A 27379-nucleotide genomic window follows, 5' to 3' on the forward strand; every position below is an offset into this window, starting at 1 on the left:
AGAATTCACATTTTTGCATTTGTTTGATCAAAATGGAGCTTTACTAAGATATCTGATTTCAATATGAAGAGGTAGCATTAAGTTAAGAAAAAACTCCAGATTAGTTAATTGCAGTTTATTACAGATCTAAAAGCAGGTAAAGTGAAATGAGTGTAAACACTGAAAATGAAAAGTGGTAGTCTTTTTAAGTAAGCGTTAGGCAATATCTTTCTGAATTGTGAGGACATGCTTTGGCTTGAATGAAAGAATTTTGTCTGGTAGCCCTGTTTCCACAGGGCACTGGCTAAATAGTGCTATTACAATCTTGATCACCCCTTTACCATCTGGACATACAAGGAGAACTGCTATATCTTTTTCATGATAACAGTAGGTTTTTTGCAAGATACAGTTAGCTACAGTATGAATCCACAACATAGCTAATTACATCTTACAGCTGCAAAGTATGACAGAAAAGACTGAAACTGTGAAACTGCAAGAGAAAAAGCTATCTTGCTCTCAGAATTTCAGCTGTTCTTTACAGTGTCTGTCACACCCCTGCAGTTCACCGCACACATTATATTGGACATTTATGGGTTATCACTTTGAGACATATAAACATCCATTGGTGGGAATGTCAAAATAAAAATACTGACATGAACTGATTTTAAAAGTGAATGCCATAACTGATTAGTATTCAATTGCCGTACCTTTTAAAGTTCATGACAAAGTACACAGTGACATTAATTTTATTCCCTGAGCACATGGATTTCCTGTCTGCACAGCAATTACTGTAACCTCCAGCATGTTTAATGGAGAAAGGATCTGCATATATTTACTGGCACCCTCAGATGAAAGCGCGGTACTTAGCCATTGAGGCAGAGTGCTGTAGACTATAGGTGAATTCGTTATTCCGGGTTTTGGATTTCTACACATTGCTTGTGAAGCATTGCAGAAGAACAGAATCCGTATTTATGTGTTATAGTTGATATCATTGGGATTATTGAAACTAACTATGAAATAGAAATAATACCTTTCTTTCATGTGTGTTTTCATTTACTTACAAATGATGGGAAGATATTCATGTTTTTCTTACGTTTTTCTATAAATCCAGTTTATGGACATATAGATTAGACATGTCTATATCCCTAAATGGTAAAAATAAGTAAAGGCAGGATTGTATATAAAAGTAACAATTGAAAATCAAGATTATTACATATATATACTGTTTTTTAAAGGTAGGAGAGAGTATAACAAAAATTCCATTCTTCCTAGCACTCAGTCAGTAAGAAACAATTGATTTCATTGAAGCTGTAACTACCCATATTGATCTAGTCTTGGACTAAATTGGATTGCTCTATATTGAAGGTATAAGGTTAACCCTCCCTATTTTTCACTGCGCCAAATTGCATCTGTAGAGAGCAGCACTGAGGGCTCAGACGCAGACATTTATTTTATTATGTATGCACAAAAGAGACTATGGGGTTTTAATAACCTGGCTTAATATCATTACACTGTATTCAGCTTCCTTAGTTCCATAATACTCTTAAAACTATTTCACTAAAAACACCCACAGAAGTAGTTTTCCTACAGTAGTGATGAAGGATTTAGATCCAATCTCAAATGTAAAGTGTTTTTTAGGAGATTTATGTTATACAAGAAAAAGTAGTCCAAGATTTACTTTTACCAATAGACAGTTAAACCATACTTTTTTGCGTATACTGTATTTCAGCTATTTGTCTAACATTCTAATACTTGTGCATTAAAAACTGAAATAAGGAGGGAAGGGAATTAAAGAATTGATTGTTTTATTCAATCTGTCATACCCCCGAGCAGATATAATTAGAACCCGTGACAGTGCTTTTAATGTGACTACTTTACAATTCTTTCTGGGTAAGACATACAATTTACAAATAGGCTTTCAGTAAAGTACATTTTATTTTTTCTACAATTCTACAGTCTACAACTCTTTTCTTTCCTTTGTGCAAGAAGTAAAAAATCAGAAATGTATTTCAGTACACTACAGTGGATACTCAGATGACACACTCAGAACAATTTATGCAAGTCATTTTAATGACGAACCAGATGGTTCTCTTATTTGAGGCCTTCTTTGTTAAAATGTACAGAGTAGGAGTAGTTATAATTTAGAAGACATGGCCTTAGCAGAACTTTTGACAGGTGCTGTGGTTTACTTTCTATGCATGTACAAGCTCGACTAGCTCTGACCTTTTCAGTTTTAAATCAGTTCGAGAATAAAAAATTACGTGTGAGAATTTAAGCACAGGGCAAAGTAGATACTAGTTCTTTCTACATTAAATTCCTTGTGGTCATAAAGTCTTGTAGAAATCATTTTGACAAGCAGCAGATCACATTTTAGATGATACATATCCATAACTGTGAGTACTGAGATTTAAACATTATAGGTACTTAGGACACAACACAATTATCTGTTAGGCTCTCAAATTTAAAAAAAGAAGTCATGTGAATCTCTCCAAGATTAAAAGTAAAATGTATGACTATCTATGACTATCTTTTAAGATGCCATAGTATGTACAAAAAATGGAAAAAAGTGCTTTTTTCCTTCCTGCTTTGTTTACAATGGGATTTCATACATGCAGTTTCCTATTTGCTGTCAATATTATTTATTAATCAGACTCACATTCTGATTAAATAGAAATTTAAAGAGTCAATACATACGCTTCCATCCATCTGTTTTCTAACTGTTTCATCCAGTTCAGAGTTGTGGGGGAGACGGAGCCTGTCAGATCACGTAATGAGCACAAGGCAGGATACAGCCTGGACGGGATGCCAGTCTATCACAGGGCTCACACAGACTCAAACATGCACCTTAATCACACCAGGACCTATTTTGCCAGGAGCTATTTAACCTTTGGACCAGTAAGTCTTTGGACTGTAGGAGGAAACCATGTGGGGAGAACATACAAACTCCACACAGATAGCACCCCATGTTTAGAATTGGACCCAGAGCCCCAGCGCTCCATGCTAACCAAAGAGCCACCATGCTGATACTATTATACACTTTGAAAAGGGCTCAGCATATATACATATATATGTACTGCTACACCCTGACATGATTCTGGCAGGCGACTCCAGGGTGTATCAGGCCCATCCAGGTTGTATCCTGCTTTGTGCCCCTTACAGTATTTGCAGGGATAAGCACTGGCTCCCCTGCAAACCTGTATTAGATTTTGGGGTGAATATCTTTTTGAATCCATGTACAGTCATTCATGTACAAAAAATCATCAATTTTGAAATTTAGCATGAACATGATCCACACAAGTGTCCTGGTAGATATACTGATTCTACTCATCATACATTTTGAATTTGAATTGCATATAACAAACAGTGACAGATGACTCATGGTTCTACCTTGTATAACCCCCATACCTTCCCTATCAGAAATGACAATGATGAGCCACTACTGCACTTATTTGGGTTTATTTTTAGTATAAGGGGTTTGTACAGTTTATCTAAATTAACTACCAATGCACTATTATTTTCTTTCAACTCACTGTTACACATTTACTGTACATACTGTACACTTAATCACTATATAAAGGCCACTATACAGTATGCATATGAGATAACCAAGGACTAAAGGATGAAAAACAGAGATTAACATTATGAATGCATAATATTGCTGCCCTCTAGTGATTTGCAAGAGATATCATTTGCAAGATCTCTCTACTCATTTTGGAAGCTGCTGATTTTTAAGATTGGGTATATGGCATTAAGAAGATGTTTTGGAACATATAATTATTAGACAATAACCAAATGTGTTATTAACTTTGGTTTGAGTGGTCTTGTTTTGTTTTCCACTGGATTTTCCATTTAATCCGAGTACTTAAAATGTTCAAATTAGTATTTACTACATCCTGGGGGGATGTACTGTGGGGAAACTTGGACAATATCCCTGAAGGAAATGTTTCTGTAATCATCCTGAAGTATCCTGGTATAGAGCTGTCGAAGGTGATTCCCATCTCTAAACAGAATTACAGCCATTGGTTAACAGTCAAGCCTGTTCTATGAAATAGAAGCATAGCAGTGAGAAAATAGGCAGCTAGCAGTTCAGCCTGACACTGGACATCAAGACACTCAAGCACTACATGTGACTTGTGCTTTGCCCTTTGCTTTTTTCTATGATATTGCATAGACCTGTCTGTTTATTAGTTCTGAGGAAAAATGACATTTTCTAACCTCTGGACATTTACGGATAGTTCAGTCAGTGGCAGGGTGGCCATTAGTACTGCTGCCTCACAGCTCACGGGTCTTGGTTTTGATGCCAGCCTCCGGCAGAAGTTTGAGCAAGACTCCCGTGTTCAGTATGTGTCAGTTTTTGTTGAGCTTTCAGGTTTCCTCTCACCTCCCTAACACAAGCTAGCTTAGTTTGATTATATATTCAAAATCATCTCTTTCTCCATGGCTCTGCAATTGTCTGACATCCCATCTAGGGAGAAGCAATTGTGTATTCTCAGTCCTGCCTGTCACCTGGATAGGTTCAGGTTTCTGCAGTGCTCTCGTGAATTAAGTGACTCACTAATGACAGATGGATTATTCTTTACTGTTAACATGTTTACATTAATGTAATGCCACTTTTTTTTGTTTTGGTGCTTTTACTTGAAATTACAATATTTTTGATTACAGCATTTAGCATTCAGCAACAAATTATGCTGTGAATGTAAAGCATGCACTAACATGATTGCCTGTCAGACTTATCTGTCTTTATTTTGTTATGGTTGCTTAACAAAAGAAAGAGGCCAGTGTTGTTTGCAGGAATTACAGTATGTGTGTGATGGAACATACTGTGTTTTGTGGTATGTGCAATTTATATTAAAATATGTATTCTGACACAATTTGAGTCAACTTTAACATTGGTACTGTGACTCTGTCCATCCATTTTCTAACTTCTTTATCCAATTTAGTGTCGCAGTGGAGCTGGAGCCTATCCTGGCAAGCAAAGGGGTGTAAGGCAGGGCACAGTACACCCTGGACAAGACGCACACACTCACACAAGCACCAGAAGACACTTAACCTACTAGTATGTCTTGGGACTGTAGGAGGAAACTAGAGTACTTAGCAAAAATCATACAAGCACGGGAAGAACATACAAACTCCACACAGATAGCCCCCCAGGAATTAAACGCAGGGCCCCAGTGCTGTAAGGCAGCAATGCTAAGCACTGGTCCATCACTGAACTTTGGTGCTGCAGCTATGGATATTATTTTTCCTCTGTATGATTCAGTGCAAAGATCCTAACTCAGTCCTGCCTGTTCTAAATCCTAAATATTTTGGATTTTAGGGAATATTTTAATACAGTCTTACATATAAGACTTTTATAAGTGTATAGGAAATACAGTTGATAACAATGAAAAAATATTTAGAAATAATACATGTTAATAATTGTGAAATTAATAATTAGTAAGGGTCACTTACAATGTTATTGGAACTGTATTAATGTTTTGTTCATGTTAAGGGCTAGTAAAGGTTTGTCCATGAAGTTTCTGTCCCTGTACTGAAGTGTAGCAGGATTTTTAAACTGTCACTATTGGGAGGAATGGGAGGTTTATCTACAATTGGAGAATTGTAAATATAATATTACTTCTTAAAAAAGAGAGACAAAACTGAGCCAGGAAACCACAGACTAGTTTTAAGTATGTTATGGAGACAAACAGCATGGATCTAGAAAAGGGAGATCTTTGTTTAGCATTTTTTGAACAATTCCTTGAAAAAGGAAACAGTTGATGCTGGTTATATATATATATTTATTATATATTTATATTTCCAGAAAGTCACTCATAACAGTTTAATTCTATAAGTATAGGCTAAAGAAATCCAAAGTAATACATATACTTTATATGGCTAGCAAAAAGCAAACAACAAGTCATTATAAGGGGTATAACCTCAATTAGGGCAGATATAAACAGTGATGTACCACAGGGATCCATTTTAGGTCCATCTCTCCTTCTAATCTTTTTTAAAAATGTAGATGCTTGTAGTTAGCAAACTAGTTCAGTTTCATACACATATAGAGTGAGTGACAAAATGTGAAACAGCTAATGTGCACTGTAAAAACACTTTAAATCACGTTTTAGGCAGATACTTAGCAAATTACATTACAAAATTGAACAGAATAAGATCCATGTACAAGTACAAACAGGAAGTAGGAACATAAACTGAGAACATCACCTAAGAGATTCTCAGGTGATGGAAGCCAAGTATGAAAGGGGATCTGTTTTTTTGTGTAAGTTCTTCTGTGTCCTCATAAAGGTAGTGTGGGAGTATAAAACATGTAAAGGTCTGAAGTAACAGGTAATTATTAATTTCACACTGAAAAATAGAAAGGAACAACACAACATTTTGGCTGTAGAGACTTCTACACACTTCATGAAGACTCTGTTGTGTTATTGCTTTCTGTTTTTTAGTGTGCAATTAATCTTTACTTGTTCCTTTGCAGCCAATGCACACTGAAGCAGCTCTCCACTTGAACATGTATGGCAAAATGTATGAAAGCTGCATCAAGGAAAATGATAAATTATTCAATTATCAAGCTTTACAATGTATTAGTAAGACATTGTTTAGCATATAATGTGTTCAGTGATGGTCACCGTACCGCAGACTCTATATTATGTCCTTAGAACATTCACACATGGGAAACAAGAATGATTCCTGCTCTCAGGTGCTTGTGCTATGCCATAAGGATAAAAGATCCTACATCTCTTCTACCTAAAACTGTGAGACTGCAGGGGCTGGATATAGCGCTGCAGCAGGTGACAGGTCATGACCCAAGTGCAGGGCTCTAGGAGATCCCGGGGAGATGAGGAGATGGAGAACAACAAGGGATAAATAAAGTACGAAACAGTCAAGGGGACCAGTAAAGATAAGGGTTGCAGCAATTGCTCTGAAGGTAATTGGAAAGCAGAGAATTCACCTTGAATAATTCAGATAGTAATTATCTGTTTAGGAGAAAAACACATCAGCAGTAGCTAACATGGTAGCTCTAATGTCGGAACGCCGGCTAAGGACACAGTCCTGCCTTCAATATTCCCCTTGATGGGATGATTGCCCGGTGGATTGGCTGCCTGATTGGAATAATTTGAGCCTAATAGATAAGTGGGAACTCATGCAAGCTAGTTTGACCTAGTTCGCACGAGGTTTGTGACCGGCAGCATCTGTGGGCAAATGTGTCACTAGCAACAGTAGGACGCAAGTCGCTCCCAGCGTAAGGCATGACAAAAAAAAGTAAATTACAGGAAAATAAGTTTGAATTATAAATAAAATCCTCAGGGCTATAGTTAGGGTCAACCCATAAGAAAATGTCACTGGAACAAGGTCCCTATTGGAATCAAAGAGGGAATGCTTGTAAAATAGAGAAGAGGAGACCCTTCTTCAGAGAAAGAGCTGTGGCTTTCTGGAACAGCCATCCCCACCAGGTGACTGAGGCAGGCTCCTTCAAGAAGTGGGCGGAAGAAATTTTAGGATCACTCGGTTCCTAAACAACAAAGCAAGCAAGATGGGTCAAATGACCCTTCTCATTTTTCGCTTATATGATATATTTGATATAGCTGCTTGGTGGTTAGGGAGACAGACATGAAACAATGAACATAAGAATAGAGGTTACAAGTGAGAGGAGCTTATTAGTCTGCCAGAAACTAGGTGATCTAAGGATCTCAAAAGAAGCTTTGATAACATTGCAGAGCAGCTTCCTCCAGATTCCCACAATCCTGTCAAAAAGTGCCTCTTGTTTTCACTTCTAAATCCAGTGTGCAGCTTCACAATCCAAACATTGGCTCAGCCACTAACACAGTGTGTTTTGCTCAGTGCATGTTTGATTAGAAAGGTATCATAGGGAGAAGTAATAAATTAACTGCTGAATGTTTTAAACTGCGATATTCCACTGCTCAAATAAAGAAGTCAGACCTATGAACTGATAAAAATAGTGAATCATCACTTCTTTATTTTCTTCCTTCCTTCCTTTTCTTATCTTGCTCATTTTACAATGTTTTTAATTAGATGATTTGTCATGTTAACATACTGTACTTTCCAGCAATAACTAGTTTTTGAAGTTATTTCTCAAAGCTAATGAGAGGAAACGATTTAGGATGTACTGTATATAAGTTGATGTCCTAGTGTCATGACCTCTGTGCTGTGTTCATTAGTCCAGTTTTATAATTAGACTTTCTGCATGTTAGCTTTAGTAGAAACCTTTTGCTTCCAGGGCGGAACTTTAAATTGAATAATTTGATTAAGCTTGTGATCCTCCTGCTGTATCTTTTTGCTGTATAATGTCTTGACAGTACACAGGTGCTAAAATATACTAGTACTAACTGGTGCCTACTGGTCGGAAAATGTGAAATGCATAATATAAAAAAATATTTAGATTGCTAAACAACAAACTATACAAGGTCATTAATGCATTCATTGAGCTACAGAAGACAGACTATTTTGCTGGCATGAAATTAAATGGAAAATAAAATGGAGTCCTTGATAAATTCTGGAAAATGTGGCTTCCAGACGAATGAAGAGAAACGATCAGATTTTAGTACACGTTGAACAATGCTGTTTGGAGTATTGTAATGTATTGTTTGGCATACCAACGCTATCCACCCACACCAATTCATCTATCCCCTGACTCCTCATTGTTGCATTCACCCTGTTCAAAATCATTGTCACAAACACTCCTGCTCCTGTCTACCTGCTGACTCTTCTCTTTTGATACCCCCCCTTGCCCCCTCCTGCTTGGGTGGGCTTTCTGTGCCCCTTTTCCATTCTCCTACTTCCACAGTCAGTTCACTCTCCTCCCGCACGCCTCAACGCAGGAAGAAACTTCCCGCAGAAAACAAAACCATTTATGGAACAGAATTTTAGTGTATTTACTGTATATGTAATGTAAATTTCAGAAATTCACATTTATTATAAATCACCCTAGATAAGGGCATCTGCTAAGCTACTGATAATAATAATAATAATAATAAACTCCAACATAAGTCAGTGTCACATGCCTTTTGTTAATTAGAAGCATTCGAAAGGGGTCTAGTCTAATTACTTTGATGAATTCAGAAAAAGCTGAATTCTTATTTAAAACTTTAAATTTTATGAAATTCTTTCTCTGTGAAATGAGCTATGGAAGAAAAATAGAATGTGTGAATCTCTGTAGCCTTATTTATTTTGAGATTGAATGGGCTATAGAAAATGAAAGCAAGCTCCATAAATCAGAATGACAAGAAGTAATGCAAATGCCATGTAAAATGCCTAAAGAAGAGCTCAGTACAATAAAACAACACTGGAATCTAATTTCTCAAATGGAATCCGGCATTAGAAGATCTCTGGGATTTGCCAGAGGACCGCATTTCATACCAAGCTGTCTGATTTACACATATCCAGGAAAAGAGGGAAAAACAGTTTTAACAGAATAAAAAAAAGTTGGCTGGGTTTGCACTGCAGATGATAAAATCCCAACTCCCCTGGTTTTGTCTAACGAGCCAAACGAATCAGAAAGTACATCCTGCAAATACCTTTGTTTTAAAACTTGTTTTACATCTGAAGAAAACGCAACAGTAGAGCATAAAATCAAAAGTAAAAAAAATGTTAACACTGAAACACAAGCAGCCTCACCATCCTATATTTCTCCTGCTCCTCCATTCAGTGCTTTCCCTTCCCTCACCATGGGCAGTTGACCTATTCCATGTTTCCTGCAAAAGGGCTTGACAACCTCTATCAAGTCAGCAACAATAGAAATGATATAACAAGGACCTGACCATGTTTCTACATCCTCCCACTGGCAACAAGGACCTGAGCACTAGAAAGCTCCTTGTCTGCACAGTATCTATACAGTACAATCAAGAAAATCAAGTATCCAGCAATGTCAGGAAAGGGAATGAGGAGGTTCCCAACCAAGTGTCAAATACTTTAAGCCTCAGAAAACCCAGACAGATTCTGTTTCTGCTGGGTGAGAGCAAGGAATATTCTTGTTTGCACTAGAGGTTAGAGAAGAAGAAAGGTAACTGCATCTGGACACTGCCAGCACCTACAGTACAAAGGACTACCATTAGTGCCGTGTTGTAGGTAGCTGTGGATAAATTTCATACGATAACATCTCCTAGTGAAAAATCTATAATCACATCTTTCAGTGATTAGAATTCTTGGAAGCAAAATGCCAGGAAAGTCCTTTGCCTGTCATATTAAAATCAATATTCCAACTAGTACTATCGGGTAAAGATTTATACAATGCCTATGGAAGAAAAACCTAAAGAAGAAAAACCTTTTGTTTCTGTTTTGGTCCTAGCAAATTGTACACTGGGTGTGTCAACAACATTGACACTCCAGGGAACGTCATAGGCACACATAGCAAAATGATACTTAAGAAACAGAAGCGAGCCTGGCAAGTCATACTAAGATTGCAAATTCTGAAACAAATGAAGACCATCTTCAGTTAAATATCTCCTGTAATGTGCATTTGTGTATACGCTTACCATGTAGAAATAAGAAAGGAGAATTAGCCGTAAGTAGTCTGTAATTATGGAAAATATGAAAATGGGAATGCCATATCCTTTGGGATTTCATGTATCTTTCCTCTAAATGCCAAGTTGTAATTAAGTACATAATTATAGACCCAATTACAGGAAACATTGTCTACATATAACAATGTACTGTAGTATAGACTGAAATTAAATTTTGAATGCCGGTAACAGAAATGTGGGTAGGCAGATTGATGGACATCTTAACGGACCAAGCCAACAACACCGGTGAAAGTGGATGCCCTTAATGAGGTTAGCTACAAATAGCAAACTTATTGTCTGCAAAAACCACCGCTGAATGATTGTCAGTTATTCGATTTTACTTATATTTATTCAATTATATCATTTTATATAATCTATAATGATTTCAAACATATCATATTTCTACTCAAGCTGATCAAAAGCCGTCTTTGCATACATTGAGAGAACAGCACAGGGGGAAATACTGTTGTGTCCATATGTACACATGTAATGTGTTATCAGAAGCAGAATGTCTTTTAATGGAGCTTGTTGGATCATGGTGTAATAATTTGCTCATATGAAGGAAGACGATACATACAGTAAGTGGAATCTTGTCGTCAGACCATATCAGAGACACAGGACAATAGCTTGCACAAAGTGCGTGTTTTCTATGTCTTTTTAGTAATATGGTTATAATGACAGATTGATTTATATTTAAAAATGAGCCCTTCTTGGAGACAGTATAATTTCAAGCAAAATGGGGCACAAATATCAAAGGAAATTGAAGATTTTCCAAAATCATGCAATTATTTTTTCTGCCATCAGTGCCAGATAATTTACCCTTTTAATGCCCTGCAACATCTCCCTTCATCCAGACAGGAATATAAGCACCTCAAATCTCAAGTACAGTCAACACTTCAGGAGAAAGACAAGGTAATTGGAGAGATTAGAGAAAACTCATACAATTTTCGCTATCATATTGAATGTCCGAACTATAGAATATGGAAGAAAAAAGGTGAAATTTGTAGCTTATCTGCACCACATCTGACAGTAATACCCCCGTGTCTAACAGTCACCTGGAATATATGGAAGTTTTCATTGCTGTGGAGTCCCAAAGCTAATAAATGACTGGGTTGACTGCCATTGAATTGCCTAGGTCTACATATAAAAAATCTTGCATAACATCTAAGCAGTCAGTTTAATCCTTTTCTAAAGAGATTAATTTTCAGTGCAGCACCCCTAGAATGCAGTGTGCCTTGTTCAGCATGTTCTAGAACAGCCAATTTGGTTTCCAATTCAGTAATTTTACTGAGGAAGGATTTATGCAGTTGTGAGGCAATCATAGTAGAATTATCCTTAAGGAAGCTTTTAACTCCATCACATTGAATGTGGGGGTCAGTGACTGAACTATATGATTAAAATCAAGGAAACCCTCCAGTTTAGATTGAAACTGTCTGGAACTATTCATTTTGCTATAATGTGGTATTAAAAAGCCAAAGGGTGGGTATGTGAAGACTTTTCAATTAGTACAAATATACAGAAATTGGCAAGATGGTAGTGCCTGTGTGGTATCACTGCAGCGTTATTGTATATAGTGGAGAATAAAACTTAGTAGATGATGATAAATTCAATAATTGTGTAAAATTTATGATTAGTACTGTAGATAAAAAAAATAAATTTAAGGATCAGTGGTTGGACACACTCCATATATCTTCCACAGTCAGATCAGACGCAAATGATTCAATATTTTAGATGTTGGGGATGCTATTATTTTTCCCCTTTGGCTTGATCTGATCTGTTAGGTTTGGGTGATTCTTGGCTGCATATCTGCACCTATAATCACGTCAAGCAGATCAAACAAATCAGGGGATTAAAGAAGTTCAAACATTGAAGGGTGGTACACTGAAAAGAAAAGTGTTTTTTTTTTACATAATTGGAATGTAAGTCTCATATCTGACATGTTTAAGTCACTTTTGGTATCTGTTTTTTTCTTTTCTTTGCAGTAATCAGAATAATTGCAGTAACTTAAATTTATAGTAAAATTATCAGATGTAAAGTGTTAGCAGTTGTTGGACCATGATGTGACTGCATATTTTGCTTGTGCTTCTGTGCTTTTTTTTTATTTTGTACCTTCCAGTGTTCTTCTTTGTGAGTTAAGTGAATGAGCTTGACTTCTCCATGGTATCTGTTGTAAAAGCTACTAGCTTTTTATCCACAGGCGCAAGCTGTGCCTGAGATATCCGGCTCGTTAGAGTTTCACATGATCCCTGCGCTCCAGTTTAAAGATCTCACTTTCTTCAGTCTCAGGATGCTTGAGATGCAAATCGATTTGACGTGGGGAGATTTTGTTGCCTTTATCAGGTTGATCTTTCCTAGACGTGTAAGTGGTTGTTATCTCATACTTAGAAAGATTTGTAAGCTCTGGAAACACACTCAAGTCTACTGCATAAAAGTGCCAAAACTTTGGAAAAATAACTCCAACAAAAAGTATGCTCTGACCACCTGAAAACTGCTGTTATTGCTGTTTTCAATAAACAAATATTTTATCCTCTTGGTTTAATTAACCCTAGTTAAAGAAATACTTTATTTTATAATAAATATTAAATAGCATGCTGCACATACAGTATAATAATGCTAATAAAAATATATGGATGCACAATAAAAATGTTAAAAGGTTTTAGGTTTTATAGCAGTAGTTTCTTGGGCACATACATAGTGTTATTACCATTTCAATAGAAGATATATTTGTTGATTGTTTGAGAAGTAGTGTTCCTTGGTATAATATACTGAAGCTCAAATATTTGATATTTTAATTAGAATTTGCCAATGTTAGTTCATTAAGAATCTGCATAATAGCCTTTCAAAACTACATTATTTTTAATTAACAAAAGAACAGCAACAGATAGTACCATGCCTCTCATGAATACTGAATATCAACTGTTTTCTACCAGCATGATTGAAAATGGCCTATAAGTGAGAGATGTTGCCCAGTGCATGTGATGTTTCTCTTCAACAAACAGAAAACTAGTCTGGAAAAGCTCTCTGAAGGACAGGGCAAATCCATCGGTCTGTTTGTGTAATCGTTTTCAGACTACAATGACTAGAGCATGACAAATTCCAAGAAGAAATTACTTGTGGATCAGGTGAAAGACTAGCTTGCCATCTTCCAGAAAATGAAATATACAGGGGTTAACTAGTCAGCTGAGAGCTGACAACTAAAAAGAGTCGAGGAGTGTTTCATCTACAGTACATAGCCTTTTTACTCCACTTTGTATTGGCAATATCCTTGAAATAACTGTTTGTCTGTTCTCGCAAGCCATTCTTTTCCAGCCGGGCACTGCAAGACCACATACTGTAGGTCTGGGATTACAATGGCACAACATCAAACGAACAATGTGGAGGTTTTGGAATGTCCAACAGATCTTGATCTGTAGATTTTGTTCATGGTTTTATGCTTGATGTTTCACTTAAAATATTTAATTACATCCATAAAAGCTTAGAGTTGTGCTTCTTTTGTGCATAATAAAAAGAACATAGGTGTCAAATTAGCACACTGTAATGATTGTTTTGATTGAATATACATTCTATTCAATCCTTAATGTAAGGCAAAAATGGATACAACCCCTTCTTGATTCCTGCTTTAGTGAGAAGCCTAACAATCTTCTGTGGTTTCAAAGCATTCAGGTGACAACTTTTCATGTTTGTTTGGTTTAAAGGTGTAGAAATGCAGGGAAGAGGCCAATGAATGCTTACAGTGCTGTTAATACATTATAGTGACATGAGTTGGCAGTTTCTAACTTTTCTTACACACATTATTATTCTCTATATCTATAAATATATTTTATCATTTACCATACACTGAACAATGTTTCAATGTTTCAAGCTTTTAACTGCTTTGGATGTGCACAATATGTCTTTGTGTGTGTGTGTTTTTTTATTTTAATTACCTGTTATTCAGACAGAACTATTTGGCATAAAACAGACAACAAATTGGTATGAATTTGTTTTTAACATTAGCATATTCCAGAATGCCTTCATAAAAAGATATGCATTCTCATAAAAAGTTACTAGAACTTAAATTATGTTTCTATAATTCATTGTTAATTCAGCTATTGTATTTATGTCAGCATGTTGATATGAATGAGACAGAAAAACCTCCACTATCAATTCTCTTGAGCTCTCAGGCCAATTGGAGTTTGAATTATTTCTATTTAAGCTGCTTTACTTGTGAGTAGGAACCTAAGTACAAATACTGTAAGTAGTGTGGCTAGAGTTCATGTGTTACAAAAGTAAACTTTGTATTTTGGGGTCAGCTTGGTTTGGTAATATTAAACAGAACTGAAAATGTACATTACCAGCATTACATTTATATTGTTTAACCTCATGATATAATTTAGGACAGATATTCTCTTTGTTCTTTGTAAATTTGATGCCTGATTATATGAATTTGTGAAACTCTTTTCCTTGAATTGATAAAGGGCTTAAAATGGGAATATGCTGCTTGTGTCCTGCCCTAAGCTGATTGTCTCACTCTCAGTCTACCTTTCCTTCTGCTGCAAAAATTAATATAGGCCTCATTATTGTACCTTATCTCAGGAAGCTAGGGGTTATTTTGTGTCATATTGCCTGAACATTAAGTTTCTTCTACCCTCTGTCTTATCACAGCCTTACTATAAATCTTAGGATTAGAGTGTAAAGTTTGTTTCTATACAAGTTGAATATACACTATTTATCTCTGTGCTGTTAAGGGTTTGACATTGCAAAGAGTGCAAGATTAGTTGTAAGGGGAGACGTTCTGCATTATATTGCCATTGAGCCTAAAATAAATAATTGCAAGCATTAAGGCCCTGGGGTACTCTGCCCACTCTTAGTGTTTTTTATTCACTGTCTCATGTCCTGTCTAATCACATTCCCCTTTAATAATACATTTCTAAGGACCTAATCAACAGCACCCCTCCTCTTCTTTTCTTCCATGGCTCTGCCAGCTTGTCCTTCAGTGTAATACTGATTTTTCTCACTGCTTCTGCTCAGGTCACCACATGAAAAAACTATGAGATGCTTGTAGTTTACATCTGTTGCAAAAACATAAGATGACGTGGACTTGGTAGTTCCTTGTTCATCAAGGTTTTCTCCAGGACATCACAAACAAAATTCTGTTTTTTCCTTTCTGGGCTAAGTTTGTTGTTGGTTTCCTTGTACGAAGAACCATAAGTCTAAATTCTAAAGCCTACACAATTTGTATTAATGCTTTTAGAATAATGTATGCAATCACATCCCACCATCTTTTCTCCTGTGCTGTGATTTTTCAGTCAGTTTCCCCTTCTGCAAATGAGAAAATAAAAGGATGGACAGGGAGTGCAAATTTGCTCTTCTGTTATGTATTTTATGTACGATTTTTTTAAATGTCCCAATTAGGTTACAGTATACAGTATATCGGTTTTATCTGTATAGGTCACACCAGCTGTACAAGATACGAAAGGAAGTAAAAATGATACCATAACATTTTCAGTGAGAAAAAAGAGATGCTCATTTGTGTATGTGATTTTAACTAAGTGTACATCGTGTCTGCTGTTTTGTCAAAACCATACACTTGCATTGGGTGCTGAATTCTTGGTAACTGTGTGGTAATTCAGTTCTCTTTGTGTGCTTTCAGGTTGAAGAGATTGTTGATGTTGGAGCTTTTGCAGCGGAGGATGTTCACGTCCCCAGTATTTATGTCAACAGGATTGTAAAGGGAAAAAATTATGAGAAGAGAATAGAAGTAAGTAGAATGATTCTCTCTTTAGTTCTGTTTTGGTGTAGTCCGAGAGGTTGCTGTGAGGGAAAATGATGGCCTGCACTGAGCGCGTGAAAGAGCAGGGGAACATGGCGAAGCAGTATTTACAATCTTAATCTCCTCAGATTTTAGGCTTCTGGTCGGTCTGTATGCTTTTAGGAAGTTTATTGTGTTTTTTTCCACCCATCCATTTTTTAGGGTTATGGAAGAGCTGGAATCTACTCATGCAAGCCCTTGTGCTTCAAATGTTTGATATTTTCCAAGCACCTTTTATTTAATGAATTTTAATGTAATTCCAGAGTTGAAATCTGTGGTATGAAGCTGCTGCAGAATGTAAGTGTAAGGACTGTAAGAGAGGCACAAGTGAATAGCCAAGTCAATGTCTTGTGCTTTGATTACTGTTATGATGAGTGAAAAGACTGGAAGTGTTTTACTTCTCATCACAAAATTATTTTGTTCCTTAAAAAAATCTTTATAAATATTCTGTTCCATTAGATCATCTGTTTTTTCACTTATTGGCCACAAAGGTGTTCAAAGTACTGTAGCTGTCTAATGAAATCAGTTTAATGCATTGTTTCACACACACAAACTCAAGCTTCTTATTAAATTAAATTAAATTAACTTTTCTTGCTGAAAAGCTTAATTTCTGTGAGAAAAGGCCGGATCACTGAGATGAAACTGTGACTAATCAAGTGATGGGACAAAGTTCACAAAACAGTCTCCTTTTTCCTATTTGAAGAAGGAGTACAATGAATTATTTTAATCATTCTCTCATTTAAATGTAGGGTCTCATACAGTAAATATTGTACACAAACAAAGCAAAGCACTGTCTCAGAAGTATAGGATGCTATTCAGAAAGTATGTTTATGCTATTGAAATTGACCCCATGATGCTTTTTTTATTATCTCATCGCTCAGACTGTTACTGATGTGAAAACATTAATAAAAAAAGTTTTGACATGCATCTTCTTCACTTTAAAGCAGATACAGTAGCAGTTACTAAGGAACTGCATGTGTTTCTTTCAGCAAGAAGACATCATGTCAACATTTAGATATACTCTACATTTCTTCATAGAACTGTACCACTGTGGAAAACACAACTGTATTTCCTAGCACTATGTACAGTATTTGTATTACTAATACAAAATCAGCCTGTACCAACATAAAACACCTAACCGACTGTTTTGTGAGTTTTTGTTGACTGTAGAAGACAATGTGATATTCACATTTTTTGTTCATTAAGTCCATTCTGAATCAGGATGTAACTTCCACAGCCTGTGTTATTACAAAGACACTGATAGTTCTGTGCAGCATTCGCATGGAATTTGCTGTAATTTGAATACACAGACAGTACATTTGCAAATAATAAAATACATAGAATTTTTCATTTTTTAAAAAAAGAAATATCTTTTACATGCCATTTTATCTGAGAGATATATACAGTATAGTGTAGCAAAAACTGAGAACTTGACCTAAAAATTAAAACTTGACCTATTTAACCGAGCTGTATAACCCACTTAAATTTGCTAGCTGAGACTACAGTGCTAATTCAAGGATGATTAAGAAATGGGAGGAGCTGGATTCCAGTTTTAGAACCACATCTGACCTGCAAGCATCTTTATTTTTGCCTTTCCACTCATCCTCGAGTGCCTCATTAAATGTTACCATGTTGCCAGTTTTAGAGAGGAACAGGCCACCTGGCTCGATATGACTTGAATGTGCAATCATCTTAGAAGGACGCACCTGTTCCTGAATTCTTTGTTTTAATCATGGCTTCAGTCTTGTGTTTAATTGTTTTTTTTTTGTCTCTGTGCAGAAACGGACAGTTCGGAAGGAACAAGCAGAAACCCCCAAACCAAAAAAGGAGTCTGACCTTGTGAGGGAAAGGATTATTCGCAGGGCAGCACTGGAGTTTGAAGATGGCATGTATGGTATCCTTCAAAGGGATGAGACTTTTGTAATAGACATACAAGTAAAGCTCCCTTTGTGTAAATAGTGTGCTGCAGTTTAGTGAGGCAGTTTTAATTAAATTATTCTCTTTATTCTAAAAATACTCAAGATGCTTGATGTATGGTAAAATGTCTTCCATAGACTTTCTTAAGTTCAAAGTAGAAAGGCTTAGAGGACACAATTAATTAAGAGTGAAAGAACACTTGTCTTAACATAATATGTTTTTTTATTTACGTACCAAAACACATATACGTTGCTGTACTTAACTGGTATGTTCAGCTAATCTTGGAATTGGCATTCCTATGCTGGCCAGTAATTTCATCAAACCTGAGATAACAGTCCACTTGCAGAGTGAGAATGGCATTCTGGGACTGGTAAGTTTGTTTCTTGCAGACGTTGGAAATGGTTGTTTCTTGTTTGACACAGTATCTAATCTTATTACGGGAGAGAACATTTTCTTGTTGCACTGGGGATTTCTGTAAAATTTGGACAGGAGGGAGAAAGTATCAAATAAGATAAACAGTTTGATGGATTAGACATAATGGAATTCATGTGGTTTAGATTATGATGTTTGGGATTTAAACTGCTGCAATGCATAGTTGAAAAGAAAAAAAATGCAAGAAAAACTGAACATTAAGTCAACAAAGCAGTAAAAAAAACAGCTCCACAGTGAATTTTGAAAGGATCCAATAAAACGTTGATTAAAGAAGAGACATTTGCTTTTACAATCCTGATTCTTATTTTTTTCCTAAAAGCAAATAATAGTCACATGTACAGTAAATTAATCAAAATCTGTGTTTCACCATAGGCTGCTTGTTGAGCCGCTCTACTCTTGGCATTTAGTGTTTTATTTTACTAAAGTCTAAAATGACTTCACAAAGGATCAGCTACACACTATTGTGAAAAGTATGAAATATATTTATGAAAAGTAAATATTTACTACATGGCATTTAATAGATACAGGTGTCAGCAAATAGGTTGTTTTATGTTGGTTTAGCAGAACATCTGTTGTAGCTGGGAATAATATTTAGAGCTCTTGTTTGGTTTGTTTTGTCTTCACAGGGTCCCTACCCAACTGAATCAGAGGTAGACGCGGATTTGATCAACGCTGGTAAGTTTTTTCGAGAAAAGAAAAGGACCAGCATTGTAAAATAACCCACGTATTTTGTGTATCAAGGTGCTGATATAATAAAATATATGGATATGTTCTCTTTATTAAAAAATTAAGAAAAGGAAAGAACTCAAGAAATATTTCTAATTGTAATTAAATTCCTCAGATAGGAAACTTAAAGAGCTTACAAGCATTTTAAAGAATACACGGTACTCTTGGATACTTTTCAGAAGCCTAACTGACCTGTATAACAGGTCTGTTGAACAGTTTGACTAATCCATCACAGCCTGACCTACTGTATGTGAACTACTGTATGGTTTCGGACTTTGACCCGGTCATGCTAGGTTGGGGATCATAGTGTTAGAAATGTCAGCAGTACAAATTTGTCATGAGCTGTGGTCATGTGGGCAAATTAATATGTTCTGCTTTCTTTTATGTCTTTACGCTGTAGTAACCCTTGCCATGCATGGTGCTGGTAGGGCTAAAATGGATGTCTCAAATCAGTAGTTTGACAGTTTAAAAATGATTTTAAAACATTCACTGGATAAAATGAGATGTCTTTATACTATCAGTGATTTCCTGTTTCAAAATGCAGATTGAACACTGCAGTAAACAACTTTGATGAATGGAGGCACAAATACTAGGAAGAGGGCCTAGAGCCCTGTACTCCTGATGGAAAATGCTGCAGATTTCTTATCTCTGAGCAATATAAGATTAGGCAGCATTTGCTTATCTTAACAGCCAGTGTCTGGGCAGCTGCCTCCAGGCAACCATAATAGACCTCTGCCTTTACTGTGTCAGCTCCAGGTATCCTTCTTTAACAATATAGCTATTTATGTGGCATGAGATTGGTTCTGTGCTACAAGTGAGGAAGTGTACCCCTTCCTCTGCAGGTAAAGAAACTGTCACTGTGCTTCCGGGAGCCACCTACTTCTCCAGTGATGAATCATTTGCCATGATTAGAGGGTAAGTAGTCATCGCTGTATGCAAGTTACTCATTTGTGGAGAGACCTGCAGTCTTGGATCCCACATTTCCTTCATACTGTATGTAACTGCCTGGATGAGAGCAGTAGTTCCATTTTCTTTAGTTTGTTGTTGTTCACTCTTACTCCGATCTGAGCTTCTTGACTTTGTTTTGCTTTTTGACGGCTTCATATCAGAAACCTTCCGAATGGCTATAAACCTTTGTGCTTATGTCAGAAATGGGGACGAAATGATATCACTACTTTTATACGACAGGGCCTTTCACTACCTGAAATAAAAACTTCAACTATACTGGAATCATCATACAAAAATTCTTTGTCCATTTATTTCTAAGAGAAATATTATGAATAAGAGAAATATTTAAAAATATCTTTTACATATTTTTTTTGTTTGTGAATAATTTTACTGCTCAGTGTAGAACTCTTATTACGTTGTGGATTTATTTGTAACACATCTCCTATAGAATCGATCATTATGACATTTCACTTTTATTATTATTTATCTTTTGAAATAATGCTATTGTAATTGTTGGACAAATAATCTACTTCATACAGGTTTGTTAAACCTGTTGGATATCTCTTGTATGAACGGGAATGTTCAGGAAAAGTCCACATTTCGTTAGGGTAATTATAAATCATCAGAATCCAGTGCAAAGTTTTTCAGGGGATTCAATACTGCAGGTTTTCTCTGTTCTGTAAAACTGGTTAAATGCACCCACTTCAGGACTGTATTAACCTTTTTTTCACAAGTTCTTATAATTTCAAATGGCTTTGAAAGCCTGTCATTTAGGGCATCCTTCAATTCATTTTGCTGATGTCAAGTAAGGTGGCTTGTTGCTCTGATAGGAAAAGACCTAAAGCAAAAAAAATCAATCTGGCTTTAAACAAGCTGGTAGGTGAGAAGGTAATGCAGTGTGTGTATTCTCATGATGAACTTGACAGCTTTTTGCTTTTAAGTTTAGAACTGTGCAATCATTTATTAAATTAAAAGTGATATTTTCCTAATTCAGCAATATTCCAAACACTGCAGTGATAGCTGAATAAGTTACCAGTCATGTTCATTTATAATGTGTTGAAGTTATTGTAGTTAATCCCAGAACTAAAAAAAGAGTCTGGTGTTGTGGGAGTTATTTATGTGATCAGATCTAATTGATTTAATATGGAAGATAATGTAATTTATGTTTTGAAATCATTCATCCTAATAATGCCTTGTTTTTATTACCTGTCAAGCCAATAATGACCTCATTAATGGCTGTGGTAGCTTGAGAGATTACCAGATCACCATGGGGCTGAAATTGTCCTTACAGTGACTCAGTTCTTTGTGTCTTTGTGATGTGTCTGCACAAGACTATGACACTGCTGTGTATTATGAGCAGGGAGGAAGGTTGGATAGTCTTTGCATTTTCACCATAGGATAAATGTATGTAATACTTTTAAGAACTAATTCTCTTTCTGAAGCTTCTTGTTAAAAAAGCCATTTCATATACTTTAAATCTTTGTTTGCAGATGTGTATGAGGAAAAGCTGGCTTTTGATGTTTCATTTTTTAAAGTCATTATAGGTACTTAAATCACAACTCCTATTGTTTCATATAGAATGTGCCAAAATACTAGGAGAGTATAAGCACCTTCAGTTCTATGTTTTCATAGAAATACTAGCATTTAGGAACACCTTGAAGTTTAACCTCCATCAGAAAAAACTGTACCTGTATAAATGGTATAGGTATACTGAATTTCAGAAAGAGCCATTTCATTATTTCCAGGAAAGTGGTACAGAGAGCATAATGACTACAATGCAAAAACATGGGATGTGGTCATTAGTTTGATGGAGTGTTAATGTTTCACAGTCTAACCAGATAATTCTAGTAGTACCAACAGCAATAGTGATTGTAATAATTGTAGTGAATGCAATGCTGAGCTGCACCCCTGTACAAGCTATTCAGCTGTAGAGCTTTTTTAAGGTTGGTAGGGTGGAGACTCCCAGTCTAGCAGAAATGTGAAGACAAAAAACATTGAGTAGGGGGGGAGGTGGAGATGTCCCCCAGGGGTTAAAGAGATGGAAATTTGGGTGTCAGATTCCTGGGAATGTGTGGAAGGCAGCAATCTGTAAATGAATAGAGAGATTAAAACAGAGGTTAGTTGATTGTTGAGAGCTAAGAGAGTATGTGAAGCAGACTTAAGGATACATTTGGCGTTGATGTTTTTCTGGTAACGGAGTCCCTTAGATGTCCTGTGAAAAAAATAAATAAATAGGAGAATCAGTGTAAATATGGTCAGGAGTTATAAGGTGTTCCCTGAAAGGCTTGTACAGTTGTCTTCCCATTTTGCCCGTGAAAATGGGAGGGCATTTTCTGCAAGAGACACAATAAGTAAGATTTGCGGACAAGCAAGATACAGTACAATCCAGGTGATCTTGAAACGGCCAGAGTGACCATGTACTGACTATGTGCCGGATATGTACAGTACTTGTAGATGTTGCAGAAACTTCTATTAATTAGCTAATAAAATAAATTCATTGGCGGTACAGAAACATTTTACACAATTTTGAATTAAGTACAAAATCGTGAACTTAGTGAAAGTACTGAATGGTTGTCATGTTGTCACAAACTGCTGGTCCCTCCATGGGCGAGAGCTAGAGCTTGCATTAACTGTCATGTAAAAACAGCCTTTCCTTCTCACTGGCATCAGCAAGCAAAGTTGTTTGGTCTCTGCTGTTGAGCATTTGACTGTGCAGTACATTGTAGTCCCACACAAAACAGAGCATCATATAAGCAGAAAGTCAAACTGTTTCCTTTTCCAAAGTATGTTCAGCAAGCTCAGAAATGGGTAATAAACATGGGCACTGATATTGGTCCCATCGAGAAGTTTCTTGTCAAGATTCAGTGCTAGGTGCAAGTGAATAAGTACAGTTTGTGCAGCAGACATTTCACCATAGAAATGTTCCAATGTGATCTTCATGCAGAGTTAACAAATAAGTAGTCGTGGGCAAAACTGCTTCAAAGTTGATATGTTGAATTCAGTTCAATTACACTCATTCAAAGCAGTCTAAAAAGTATCTAAAAAAGTATCTAAAAACGTTGCCTTGTATGTGTCCATTTCATAACATTATATACTGTATAAATTAATACAGTAGCAAGGCTGGCTTGATCTAAAGCATGTGCTTTATTGCAACAGAAATAGATTGGTTTTCAAATATTGTCAATTTAGGATAGGAAATGTACTAAAATTTTCTCTGCTTTGGAGTTTACATGATTATGTCAATTTGTAATATGAAATATATTTCCATTTCAGATACTAAGCCAAAACTTGTGCTCAAATCAGGTGCCATCATATCAGGGTGATATCAGTGCTTGATAGAAAAATCATCTATCTTCATGATTTAAGTTATCTTTTTTGTCATAATTGGACAGAAAACAGACATGCTCTCATTTTTGAAAACATTCCTTACCATGTAGGTTGGTTTAGAAATAAACAAAACTATGTACAGTACTTTCTGTTAGGAGAGCAGAAAAATTGACCAGACACATGGTCATGCCCTTAGTTTAAAACAACAAGGTGGAACAAAAGCACCCAACTAAATATTCCTCTCCATATTCTTTGATTTACTGTTATGATGATCTCATGGCTGTATCACTTGGAATCCATATTATTTTATTTAACTTTTGTTATTGTTCAAGTACTGTAGTTTTAAGTGCTTGACTTTAGCTTCAATTATGAAGGGAAACAATGCAGAAAACATCATTATGTAAGCAATAGAAATAATAATAAATGGATTATTATTTATCATAGTCAAAAACAGTTTAGTCTAATGCAGGGTTGTGAGGAGTTGCAGTCTAAACCAGTAGACAATGGGCTTCAGTTAGGATATATTCTGGCCAGGCATGATTGTCATTGGGTAAGATGTGATCAGTGATCAGTGTGGGCTTGCAGATGAGATTTAGGACCTGTCACGGAGGAGTAAATTTGAGAGACATATAGGTTTTCGTAAGAGAATGCAAACATTAAAGTTCAATTACAGAACGATTAAGTTCCGCATTTGTCTTCACTGCTAAATATTTTAGTTCCCGCTCATATGAATTTTACTGAATGATCTCGATAAGTTATTGCCCCAGTCTCTTATTACTTGATAAATCCTTGTCAGTGGAACAGATGCTCATTTTAAGATTAGCTTCATTTTTTATCCAGTGTGGTAACAACTGCAGAAACCACTATAGCCTTTATAAAGACACCTGTTTTCCTACTTCTTGAAGTGAGATAGCTTGTGGAGGTGGTAAGGTAAAGTGTTAAGCAAACACCTATTTGTTGGCTTTTATGTATGTGTTTGCTTTCTCACTTGTTATTTTTTATCTCTTGGGGTTCTTGAGTGACTCAGCAATTAAAACACTTCTTTGGAGTACAGGTTGTGAGATCTGTACAGTTGCAGATCTGAGCCTGGGGCATGTTGCCTACAGAATGTGACCAAGGATCTCTAAGGGGTGGCACACAATCGACAGAGCAATAGGTAGGGATTAATTGGCCGGGTTCACTTGTCTCTTAGTTTAATAGCATCCTCTGTGACTTGACATTGGTTTGCAGTGGCAGGGGGAGGCATCACTCCTCTAGTCAGGGCTAACCCTCCTGTCAGGGTGTGTGGACCTTGCAATGTGTCTGACAAATTAACTCTGCAAGCGGGCAAGTATGTCAACAGATCATACCCAGTTCTCTCTGAAGCGATTGCTGGTGTTGTTTGCCTTTGTGTCAAGTTCTAAAAAACACATTTGTTGATTCCAAATGAAGTGGGTGTATGTTTAAAAATGTACATAAAAACATTATATTTCACTGGATATCACTGCTTATTTATACACTAACCAGATCTTGTGGAATCAATCTGGGGACTTCAATATTTTCTTTCATGTAACAGGGGCCACATCAACCTGACCATGCTGGGAGCAATGCAAGTTTCTAGGTATGGGGATCTGGCAAACTGGATGATACCTGTAAGTCTGAAATTCTTTTTTTTTTCCCCTCTCACAGCATTGGAACAATAAATGTACCTTAATGAGCCAGTATAAAACTCCAGTATTTTATTTTCTTGATATGTAGAATGACAGATTAATTAAGGAATTCTTAGACATTAACATTAGAGGCATTAACATTATGTGTGTTTAAGAGTTCAATTTGTTAAGTTTCCTTTTACATTGAAAAAATAACTTCGCCTGCCATTTTCACCTAGTGACCATTATTAAACAATTGGACCACTCACTTGATTCTTGTTATCTAACCACTTTTAGTTATCTAAGTTTTTGTTAAGAAGAGTTACATTTCAGTTTGAATATGTACAAAATTAACATGCTGTATAATCATCTAAAAAGTTAATAATAATTTAGTAGAAAAAGCAGGGATTTTGGAAACTTAACAAGTACTTTAAAAACGCTTTAAGAAGGTTGAGATCTAGCTGCAGTTGGTCTCAGTCCACCACTATTAATACTAATCTTTTACTTGCTTTTTTCAAAATAATAAACCTGGTAAAAGCAAGTTAATGTGAATTAACATTAGAATGACTGAATTAACTGACATACTGTATTTTGTCAAAAATTAAAATGTGCAATGGTTTTTTTCTTGATCACAATCAATTTACAGGGACAATAATGTTTATTATTGTTAATGTAATAAGACCAGAAACTCTCAGCAGCTGAATAAGGTATAAGATATTCTTAAGGATTAGTTTGATGCATACAGAAGCAAGGTGGCAAGAATTGATTGCTGCATCAGATGGGCTTTTGAAGGTTATTATTTTTTCTGACAGTTTTTTATGCAGTCTAGATATTATCATACCTTTGGAATACTGCAAAACTATTTCAATGGTACAGGATGCAGAGGTATGGATAACAATCTGAAAAATTATTTGCAAATATATAGTTTGTTTGTTGTCAGAAAAAAAAAACTATTTTTCATTTACAAATAGAAAAACAGCAAAGCAAAAACCTGCATCCAACCTTTTTCTTCTTCAACCAGTACAGTTCTGTTGCATTGCTAAAAACATTTTTCACAACTATGAATGGAATATGAAGGACTCTAAATTGCCTAGACAAGCAACAAATGTGTATTTTTATTTACTGTGCCATAATGCACAGCTGAAAGATATAACCACACTTTAAATCACTGTTGTCCATTATGACAATGCCTTTTCAGCCTTTCTTTCATCTTTCCCTTCTTTTGAATGCTTCAATTAATAGCTTCTGTATAATCTTTCAACTGTAACTGCATTGAGTAAAATCTAATAAAGCTGTCAAGTCTGGCAGTATAATTACAATAATTCCCTAATTGCTGATTGTATGCCAGCATCTCTAGGAAACTGTGACTTTATAGGTACAGTACATTGGTTCTCCATTACAGAACATTTTAGTCATTTTACCAGTTTTGCACTTCAAAAATAGAATGAAAATTAAGTGACAGAGACAATTAAATCACATTTTTTAAAACAGGATGATAAAAGGTTGCCACATTTCAGTTTTAGTGTATAAAAAAAATAATTGTAACCTCGATTTTCCAAGCTATCGTGTCACATAAATCTGTTTTTGAGCCAGATTATACTGCACAGAGTTCTCATAGTCACAACAATTTAAGTTTGCATCATGTTTCTGTACAAAAAAATTAAAAAGACATTTTAGTTTTGCTGTATATAGTATGTTTCATATTGGATAGTAAATGTCCTTCTGTTATCAATTTAAACAAGTGGCCTATACTCTGAAATGATATACACACAACTATGACCAAACACTAAATACAATATTGTGTAGACACAATACATGTGATGTCATGACCTTTAATCGCTGTGTGGCAACTGATGCTAATCATACAGAATATACTGTATATATAATCATAAAGAAGGTTGATACAGTATGTATGCCACAGATGAAAAAGTACTGTCTGAAAAATGGGACAATTCCTCCTGATTTTGTGGAAGTTGATTTTAATATGTATAAAGCTCATCCTATGAACCTTAAGTATGAGAGACACTTCTTAATTGCAAAATACATAAGCATTTCTCTCTCAGGAAGTTTGACACCTATCTCATTATGCCCTAGTTGTCTTTGTAATTGAAATAATT

At 35.9% G+C, this 27379-nt stretch overlaps 1 protein-coding gene across 1 annotated transcript in view; it reads left to right on the forward strand.

Annotated features, from left to right (window-relative positions):
- The window catches only part of oxct1a (3-oxoacid CoA transferase 1a), an 80829-nt gene that overhangs the window by 27948 nt on the left and 25502 nt on the right, over nucleotides 1-27379 (forward strand). The window contains exons 8-13 of the mRNA XM_088911001.1: nucleotides 16126-16233; nucleotides 18064-18178; nucleotides 18477-18571; nucleotides 19260-19308; nucleotides 20202-20274; nucleotides 25190-25265. Coding sequence (XP_088767127.1) covers nucleotides 16126-16233; nucleotides 18064-18178; nucleotides 18477-18571; nucleotides 19260-19308; nucleotides 20202-20274; nucleotides 25190-25265 — 516 coding nt within the window. The remainder of the gene's footprint in view (nucleotides 1-16125; nucleotides 16234-18063; nucleotides 18179-18476; nucleotides 18572-19259; nucleotides 19309-20201; nucleotides 20275-25189; nucleotides 25266-27379) is intronic.

Source organism: Atractosteus spatula, chromosome 3 (genome assembly GCF_055471065.1).
Source record: "Atractosteus spatula isolate fAtrSpa1 chromosome 3, fAtrSpa1.hap1, whole genome shotgun sequence".
Taxonomy (NCBI): Eukaryota; Metazoa; Chordata; class Actinopteri; order Semionotiformes; family Lepisosteidae; genus Atractosteus; species Atractosteus spatula.